General features: G+C 39.5%; 1 protein-coding gene across 1 annotated transcript; it reads right to left on the bottom strand.

Moving 5' to 3' along the window:
• Nucleotides 1–51: 51 nt before the first annotated feature.
• Nucleotides 52–8,334, bottom strand: LOC106907165 (secretory phospholipase A2 receptor-like). Its single transcript, XM_014972747.2, has 6 exons — nt 8,205–8,334; nt 7,936–8,114; nt 4,330–4,540; nt 1,817–2,149; nt 922–1,022; nt 52–792 (listed from the first exon to the last, which is right to left on the bottom strand). Exons 1-6 carry the CDS (start codon nt 8,332–8,334, stop codon nt 679–681), a joined length of 1,068 nt encoding a protein of 355 aa, XP_014828233.2. The 3' UTR covers nt 52–678.
• Nucleotides 8,335–10,116: the final 1,782 nt, after the last annotated feature.

Here is a 10,116-nt window from a genome sequence, read left to right as displayed (position 1 = left end):
GTTACAGTGTCAGTTTCCTGTTTGGTTTTTAGTTGGACAGAACCAGAGAAATGAAGCCAGAAGATTTTAATAATAAAAAAATTAAGACATACAATGTTGTTATGAATGGAACAGGACATGCAATGAACAATACAAACCAGAGAGCTTCAATAGGGAGGCAGGCTAATGGCTAACGGCTAATGGCTAATGAGATCAGAACCAAGTGAGTTAATCAGAGGAGAAGTGGAACAGATGTGGCAGAAAGCAAAGGGAAACAGACGGTGGAAGGATATTTAACATAAACTGAGCTAAACTAAAAACTAAAATGATCAACAAACCAAAAGGGAAAATGATCTGAATATGGCAACAAGACCTAAATGACAATAATAAACCAAGAAGTGATCATAGAGGAAACACAAAAGTAAATCGAAACTACTGAAACCGAAGGCAGATATGCATGAATTCAATAAGGTTACAGGAATTAAAAAAGGAATCAAACTGAAACTCAGCTACAAGTTCTTTAAACAGATCAGGTTTGAATAATGATTCAAACATGTTGAAGAACTGTGACTAAAAGAAAATATGCTGTTTCACATCAACACATCATTTTGCTGTTTCGTTAATATGGATTTTACATATTTTTCATTTTAAAATATATAAGAAAAACTGAGAAGGTTTTCTCATCAGCATGTTGTCGCCTCACTGCAGCTCCTCCTCTTCCTCCTCCTGGTGGAAGATTTTTCCATCCTGCTGTTTCTTCCAGCTCAGCTTGACGTCTGCAGCCTCGCCCTGCTGCTTCAGCTGCAGCTGGAGCTGAAACACAGCAGTTACTGGGCCTGGCCAGACTCATTCCAACGTTTCACTGAGACACTTCTAAGTTTGTCTGGATTTAAATGATATTTGGGCTTAAATGCTAAAACTCAAAATTCTGAGATCTTTTACCTCCTCCTTCATGTTTTCCAGGACCGCAGGGTCGTTCAGATCCAGAGTCGCATTTCCTACCAGCTTCAGTTTCACCACTTGCGTTGTGAAGGGCGGAGAGTCTTTAAAACAAATATTTATAACATTTTATTACAGTTAAGGATGAAAAAAGTATTTTAGAAAAGATATTCTGGATGTGAATGCCATTTGCAGTGTCGGGTTTTTACACAATCAAGTAACTATGTTTCCTTCAACTTAAATTTGACTTTTCATCACAGTCATATTTGACGTCTTGAAATTGGCCTCTGTCTCTTTAAGAACCTCCTACTCTTCCTGACACGTCCCCTTCAGAACGTCATCACAACAATGCTACTCCATTAAGCAGTTTACATCCATTCTTAGGAGCGTTGATCTGAAAAATAGTTTGTATGAGTTCAGTAGAGGTGCAGTGTTTGCAGATTGCTGCTGCTAGTCTGAAGGAGCTGAGTGGGGGAGGCTCAGGGAGGTGGAGCTGTGTGGAAACTGGCAGCACTTTGTATGAGCAAATGTTTAGGCACCCTGAACGGTTGCCATGGAGAGTCAAAGATTTCTCAAACATGCATGAAAGAATCAAGGTCACAGTCCAGATATGTTTTTGACGAGGGAATAACATTATAACATGACGTAAACGTCAATTTAGCAAACAACACTCCTTTAAAGTTTCCATTCTCGACCTCGTTCCAGTGTGAATGACATCATCGATCCTGGCGTCTGCACCACATCAGGAGAATGAATGCAACATTTGATTCTTCTTCTGCTCTGAGCCGCCACAATATGAACTCCAACCAGGAAGAGGCATACTGGCTCTGGAGAGTTTTTATTTTCTAGCAAAGCAAACAAACCTTCACGTTTCCATTCAGACTGATGGGCAGCTTACCATGGTGGCAGATAAATGGCTTCATTTTGTCACAAGGCCAGTCATCCCAGACGCCAGAGCTGTCAAAGGTCGCAATGCCGCATCGCTCCGTCTCACCGTCAGGTTTGGCCACTGCCCAGTGTACAAACCCATACATGGGTCCGTCTGACCACTTCCAGGTGTCTAGGTAAAGGCCGATCCAGCCATACACGCCGTCTGGGATCTCAGCCTTTATGAGTGAGTTCTCAAACTGGCTTTTGGGAAAGGCCAGGTCTGTGTAGAGTTCCCTGCAGTAGCTCTGAGCCTCCTCCCAGCTCATCGCAGCGTCGACGAAGAAAAAGCTCGCCCCCTCATCTGAAAACAATAGAAACTAGAATTACTTTGGTTTCTAGCTGATTTACATGTTTACTAACAGCTGCTTACTGAACCCATGAAAGGTAACTTCAAAATAAGAGCATGGATATAAAGGCCTGACAACCTGAAGACTTTTTATCTGTCAACAACCAAAACTTCAGCATGCCAAAATTTATTCAACTGGAAGTTCACAAAGCAGCCAGGTAAATTAGTCCTTTTTTCATTTTTTGCAATAAAAATCAAAGTGTTTGTTGTACTAACTTGGAAATATTTGCGATATTTGTGCTTATTTATGACGATAAATGCAACTTTTTATGACTTGCTGTGCAGATCATGGACCATAATCTGACATCAGTGAAGACTGGGCCAGCTGTTGTGGGCAAGCAAAACGTTTTTGACAATTTTTGAGAAAAATTTGCAATAAACTCACAATTATTTATTAGCACAAAAAAAACATTGCAGGGATTTGTTGATTTTGTGTGAATTTCCATGATCATTCTCAATAAACTGGAGGGACTGAGTGATATAATTTGGCAGCAAACAGATAAAAACTGCATTGATTTGACTGAAAACATAATATTTAAGCACACTCAGTGTTTAGTCTAGAATCTAGAGGGCCACATAAAAAGCTATGGTGGGCCAGATTTGGCCCACAGGCCTCGAGTTTGAAACATGTGATATAGACACATTATTAAACACGAAACAGGAAATGTGTATGATAAGAGAAAAACATGATCTTTCTATTAATACAGCAGATTAGTGGAAGTCTGTTGGGTCTTTGCTAAGAACATTTTTTTAAACCAGGGGCCCAACTCTCATTTTACTGGCTAAATTTCAGTCCTAATAAAAGACTCTTGTATCCTATTATACAATCACAGAAAACAGCAGCAAAAACCTACAATAAACAAAACAAATGCAAACAAAAAAGGCTGGAAATACTGAAACAACAGCACATCTGAAATGCTGCAAACCTGCTCCAGACAAGTAGGGGGAGTAATATTATCTACAGAAAACATAAATATGTTTCTGTTTTATAAATACTGGAAAAGACCTCGTGTTTGAAAAAGACATAAAGTGTAACATATTTTCTTTCTCCAATGTTTTCTGGACGTTTCATGAAATCAGATGTTCAACATGAGGCCCGTGGGCCAAGTCTGGCCTGTCAGACCCACTTTATGGTCCTCAAGATTATTGATGGCCACTTGAGTAGAGGTTCAAGATAACTTTAGTATGCTTAAATATTATTTGATCATGATTATTTGATATTATTTGATGTGTAAATGTGGGACATATTGGATGAGACAGTTGTGGGTCGGATTTAAAGAGTTTCGTCTTTTTCCTTCTCCTTTTTGAACTGGAAATGGAAGTTTTATTTTATGTTTATCTATTATTATGACACAGTGATCCCTCGGTATATTGCGGATCACCTTTCATGGTCTCGCTGCTTCGCAGATTTTTTTTGTGTGCAGTTTTTTTCACAGTGCATTGTGTTCTGCGTCCTGATTGGCTAAAATATACGTAACACAGATTGGCCATTCAGGAGATGGAAACTGAAACTTTGAATGCCAGCTGAAAAAAACTGCAGCCGGAGGCTCTGCTGTAGATCCAGCTGTGAACCCTGGATCACAGCTGGAGGCGCTTTAATGCCACGACTCCGAATCACATTAATTGATGAACACGCACATCCGCTGATCTGAAAACAGGTTTTGTTCTTTGGTTTCAATGTAGAGTATTTAATTATGTTGTGTAATAGTTGTAAAAAACTAAAGGTGACTACTTCGCGGATTTCACTTATCGCGGGTTATTTTTGGAAAGCAACCCCCGCGAAAAACGAGGGATCACTGTATATATTTTTGTTTTCTTGATTCTTCTTCATTCTTTATCTGGTAATTTACTTGTTCAAAATAAAGATTTCATTTAAATAATAAGTTTTATTTGTGTAGTGCCAAATTACATCAGTGCAAAAATATGATAATTATTCAATTTTAAGAAGGAGTCATTGAATGCAGAGAAACTAAAGTATTGAAAGAGTTTATTGATGGGTTTTATCAATACATTCTGCTATAATTACTTTTCGCTGAGCTTTGCACCTGTTGGCCACCAAATGATAAAACGTATTTATAAAAAGTGGCTAACCTGCGATCAAGAAGCAGGAAGACAAAATTAAACCAAATTCTTACCTGACACGTTGGAGCAGACCGGGTAAATGTTCTCTTCGCACGGTGCATCGTACCACATCCCAGACCTGTCCATAATCCCACATGCCGGTAAGTACCAGGGGATGTTTGGCTCTCCTGGATACCAGTTCTGGAACTTCAGCTCATCGCTTTGGTAAAAACCTCCAGACAACCAGTTCCATCTGATCTCATCATGGTACAAACCGATCCAGGCCTGTTGGAGATCAGACCAGATCAGTTACATTCAGCATCACGATCCTTTTGCTGACATGTTGCAGTGTCAGCAAACTCTACTGAAAACATCAGACTCTGGAAAACGAGACACCTGAGAGCAGAGGAGGGCAGACTTCCCAAAATCCTATATGAAGAGCAGCTCTACTTCAATATATTGTTACTAAAGTAAAAGTAAAAACTCGCCGTCTAAGAATTTACTCAATAGTAAAGAATTATCTGGTAAAAATCTTCTAGAGTACTGAGTAACTGATCAGTCATTTAAGATTTAAAATTACATCATCAGATGAACCACAATATAAAGTTAAGTGGAAATTTTGGTATTTTAAGGACCAAAGTGACAATAATTCAAATAAGTAACAAAAAATAATGAAATTATGCAAAAGAAAAAAATTCTTCCAAATCAGTTTCTTTCAATAAAAAACTAACAAACATGCAGGTGTGTGTGTGTGTGTGTGTGTGTGTGTGTGTGTGTGTGTGTGTGTGTGTGTGTGTGTGTGTGTGTGCGTTTGTTTGTAATACCTTGTGTGGACGATTTTCCTGACATATACTACATTGTGGGGACCAATTGCTCCTTGTGGGCACCTGAGCCTGGTCCCCATAAGGGGAAACCCTGTTTTTGGGTCAGGGGTCAGAGTTAGGGCTAAGGTATGAATTGAGTTTTGGTTGGTTAGGGTTAGGTATGTGATGGTTAGGGTTAGGAAAAGGGTAAAGGTCAGGTTTAGGCTGTAGAAATTAGTAGAAATGAATGGAAGTCAATGGAAAGTCCCCACAAAGATAGCAAAACAAACGTGTGTGTGTGTGTGTGTGTGGGGGGGTGTGTGTGTGTGTGTGTGTGTGTGAGCGTCTGGGGAATTTTTGGTTAAAACATTTAATTCAGTGAATGAATTTTACTCAAGTAAAAGTAAAAAGTACACCATAAAAAGTCTGTTTGTTTTTTTGTTTTGTTTTGTGGACCTAATGGTCTTCCGTAGTCCGACTGAGTTTGTGAACAGAAACGTTCCTACATCTCCAAATCTGGTGGAGACAGACTCCAAGAAGACTCACAGCTGTAAGGAAGTATCGACTCCAGGCAGCTGCAGAGAAATGAATACAATTTTGACAGAAATATTGAAAAAGATGCTTAATTTATTTCCCTGCTTCCCACTTTTGTAATACTTGCATCCAGAGTCTGGTTTTAGCCTCTTTCTAGCGGTTTTAAATTCAGCCGGTCCTTATTCTGCTCCTGGGACGCAGAGTGAATACATTTAGTTATCAGGAGCTCCTGCTGTGTGGCAGACAGTCCATGGAGTCATTACCATTGCAAACCTGATGTAAATAAATCTAAAAAGCTGGCACAATGACACAAATCTAAACCCAGGGATCAGAGGATTTAATGTGACTTCATGGGACTTTCTGGCAGTTCTTCACTGTTACTTTGCATTTTGACCTGGAGCTGCTGACATGGCCGGCCTCCCACATCAACTGGACTGTTCCCGTCTCAGCAGCCTGCGTTCAGCTGCCACGGCCTCCTTCACTCATGTCTCTACGTTTCTGCATCTTTCCTGCTGCTCCCTCATCTGACTGCACCATAAAGAGACACTGAGAAACATTCAGATGCTTGTTCTCTGATAGAAACATGCAAAAGCACATCAGATTTTCCAGAAATTACAATGTCGACACGTTCAAACTGTTTCTACAAACATCTGTGAGAGAACGGGTTGCAGATGAAGAGCAGTCCTTCATGGGATCGGTCCACACGGCTCAGTAGCTGCATTAAAGTCTAACATCACCAACTGCAGTGCAGACAACTGGATGGAGTGATGCAAGGCGTGTCTCCCCTGAACACAGTGTGTTGACTTCAACTGTGTGGTGAATTAAAGCGCAGACTGACAGACAGACCTTGTTGTCCAACATCAGTGTCTGACCTCACAAATGGTCCTCCAGAAGAACGACCTAATATTTGCTCCTAAACCTTCTGGAAAACCTTTTTAAACAACTGAGGCAATTATAAGATGGAGAAACATCACATTAAGCTTGTTTTTATTCAATTAAACACTTTTTTAACTAACTGGTATTTTAGAAAAGTATCAATGTGGTTTTAGGACAAACCAGTACAGAGACAGCCCTTAAAAACTGTAAATGATTTTAGGAATAATCTGGATTACCGCCTTTGATCCAGTGGATCACCAAATCCTGTTAAATAGATTACAGCATCTGGTTGGGCTCTCTGGTTCTGTTCTTCAGTGGTTCAGCTCCTCTCTCACAGATCCATGGCGTTAACTATGGCGTCCCACAAGGCTCTATTTTAGGTCCTCAATGTTGCTGCTTGGTGGAGTCATCAGGAATCAGCTTCCTCAGTTCTGCTGATGACCCTCAGCCAATCACTGCACTGTTTGACTGCAGTTCAGACATAAAGACCTGGATGGAGCAGAACTTTCTCCAGCTCAACCAGGACAAAACACAAGTTTCAATTATAGGACCAGAAGATCAGAAGGAAGTTATTATTCAAAAATTATAAACTGCATCTTTTAAACCTTCAAACCAAGTCAGAAACCTGGGCGTTCTTCTCGACTCTGATCTCACTTATTCCACATATGAAACAAATAGTTAAAACAGGATTTTATCATTTAAAAACACGGCCAGAGTTCGGCCTGTTCTCTCCCTCACTCACACTGAGACTCTGATGCTTTTGTTTCCAGCCGTATAGATACGGTAATGCTGCTTTCTGGTCTCTGAACAAACCCTGACAGCCTTCAGCTGTTACTAAACTCTAACCAGGACCAGAAGGCCGGCTCACATCACACCTGCTTTAAAATCACTGCACTGGCTCCCAGTATGTCTCAGGATTGATTTTAAGATTCTTTTACTGGTTTTTAAATGTCTTACTAGTCTTGCACCATCTTACCTTGCAGAGCTGCTATGACCTTATGACCCCTGCGGACCCTCAGGTCCTCTGATGGTGAGGCTTCTTTCCAGTACTATGGCCCAGTTTGTGGAACAAACGGGCCCTCAGGTTCTGCCAGAGATCCTGAGGGCCGCAGAAAATGTTTCTGTCTTTAAGAGGTCAAGGCCGACGTTTAACTGTATTTGCTGAACTGAGTCATTTCTGCTTAGTCTGTGGATTTTCCATGCAGCTGTGTTTTTGTTTGTTTGTATTGATCTGTGCAGCTCTGAGCTGCTGCTAGTATGAAGCGACTTCAGAAATAAAATTGATTGATTGATTAAAGTCAATCTGTTAAGAATGAAAATATCATACAGGATGTGTGTAAAGCCAAATATAACAAATTTATTATAAGATAATAAATATTGACATTTGGTGAACCCCGTCCCCAACAAGGACAAGATACTGTAAAAAAAGTCCCTGATGTCAACTTTGAAAAGAAAAAGTAACTTTACAACAGGCTTGGGATCCATCTGCTCCAGATCGGCCATGTCGTTCAGGATCGCCACGACGTCTTGGTTGTCCACGGTAACCAGGTCGGTGTAGTTTTCTCTGCAGTAGCTCTGAGCATCGGTCCAGTTCTTTGGCTCGTAAATGAAATGGTAGTGACGTCCAGAGGCGGTGGCGCTCAGACCTGCAGGGGAGAAACATTTTCACATCAACATTTCTCCTGTAAAACCATAAATCACAGAAATAAAACTTAAATGTTGCTATTTGCACTTGCCTGATGCAGCAGCGAAGAGCCACAGAACTTTCTCCATCTCTGCACAGTCGCTGGTTTCCAGTCTGACTGCAGAAATCCAGATTCCTACTTTTAAGCTGAAAATGCAAAATCTTGGACAAACTATTTGCATTTCAGACGACAGACATTTATAACAATGCTTTCCCTAATATCTAACCGCATCAAAGACATTTTACATCCCAAATCTCTCATTTGACTCCAGAGGCTTCAGACCTGCCGTCCTCCTCTGGGGCATCTTCACCTGAGAGTCGGTCAGACAGCTGCGACCCGCAGAACCACTTACATCCTGCAGGAAGATCTTCTGTAGGATTTAAAGGTCGCCACCTGTTACTGCCTTCAATCTGGGCACCAAATACTGGATGCAAAATTACCATGAAATATTATTTTATTGAAAATGTAAAGGTTACAAAAAAAAAACCTTTGTCAAGATGATACAGTGAGTCTGGACAGGATGAAAGATACAGAAGTGACTCAAACTCTACTGAGCTCTGCTGTACTTCGTCTAAAAGGCAACTGAATATTTTCAGAGAAGATAAATCATGAAAAGTGAATCTGTTCCAAAAAACACAGTTTGGCCAAATGTCTTTCGTATGAAAACGGCCAAAGGTAACGGAAATCAGAATTCTAAAAAATTAAGTGATCATCAAGGGTCAATTAAAAATCTATAAAAAATAATCAATAAAATACAATTTAAAAATTCCATGTAATTTGTATTTTTACCTTAAGTGAAATGTGACCTGATATAAAACACATATAGATGAGTTTAAATGATATTTCTGGTCACTATTTCATTTTGCAAATCGCCTTTTATTTTATTTCTTTTCTCCTTTTATTTCTTCAAACCTACAAGAACAGGAATGTGGCTCCCCCTGGTGGACAGCTGTAGACATGCAGGTTCAATTATTGAGTAAATGAGGATTTATTTAAATAGAGGAGCTTAAATTTAAATGTGGATGAGCTTTAATATGTCATATTTTATGCATTTTGTTCCTGAAGAAAGAAAACAGAGCAACAATTTGATTTGAATATGAGCTTTTTATTGATCTATTAATCAAAACGTCTTTATATTCAGAACCACAAAGAATCATTTTAACATTGTGTTAGAATGAATGTAATTAGAAGAAACATGGAATCCAGAAACTCTAGTTTATTAGTCACTCTTTAGCTTATATTTTAGAAACAGTAGACTGCTCACTATTTAGATCATACTTCTTAGATTAATTTTTAGATTATTATACAGAGACTCCTAGTTTTAATAACGATGCGATAGTTCCAGTTACTTCCTGCCCTGAACACATCAGTGACACAGCATATAATCCACAGTAAGACATAATAGGTGGGCTTCATAAATAGGTGATTTAGTTTTCACCATCATCCTTCAAACCAGTAAAAGAAAAATGAAGCTGCTTGTTTGTTTGACCCATTGACCATTCTTCTCCAACCTGCCATGTTGTTGATGGTTCAGTTGCCAGATCTGCTTTGATCCCTGCAGAAGCTCTGCACAGATTTACCCTCATAAATAAGATATATTGAGTAAATTGGGCAAATCTTACCTGATGAAGTGATGATGATGCAGAGAAATGTCAGCCTCCAGGTTCCAGACCTGTTTGAGAAAACATGTTTAGAACAGAAGTAACTTCTATTGTCTGTCGGTGGGAAAATCCAAGTTTCCAGATGGTTTAATATTTACATACGTAAAAATATAGGACAAAAAATAAAATACTGCAAATTTTTAGCATAAGTTACCGTTCAGTAATGAAAATTAAACCTCATCCACAGACATGTGCACCTGAGATAGCGTGTGGATTATTGCATTAAAAGTTACTGCAAACCAAATGATTTGCATTTGTCTGTATGACATCCGCTTAGCCTGCCAGTCAAATGCATTCAAACC

The sequence above is a fragment of the Poecilia mexicana genome, unplaced genomic scaffold (assembly GCF_051168715.1).
Source record: "Poecilia mexicana isolate PSO_F unplaced genomic scaffold, ASM5116871v1 scaffold_7, whole genome shotgun sequence".
Taxonomy (NCBI): domain Eukaryota; kingdom Metazoa; phylum Chordata; class Actinopteri; order Cyprinodontiformes; family Poeciliidae; genus Poecilia; species Poecilia mexicana.
This window is presented reverse-complemented; position numbering and strand designations above follow the sequence as displayed.

Coding starts and splice junctions, on each gene's coding strand:
- LOC106907165 (XM_014972747.2), bottom strand. CDS start 8,334: ATGCAAATAGTTTGTCCAAGATTTTGCATTTTCAGCTTAAAAGTAGGA. Junction 8,115..8,204: donor GCTCTTCGCTGCTGCATCAG/GCAAGTGCAAAT, acceptor TCTCCCCTGCAG/GTCTGAGCGCCACCGCCTCT. Junction 2,150..4,329: donor GGTCTGCTCCAACGTGTCAG/GTAAGAATTTGG, acceptor TATTGTTTTCAG/ATGAGGGGGCGAGCTTTTTC.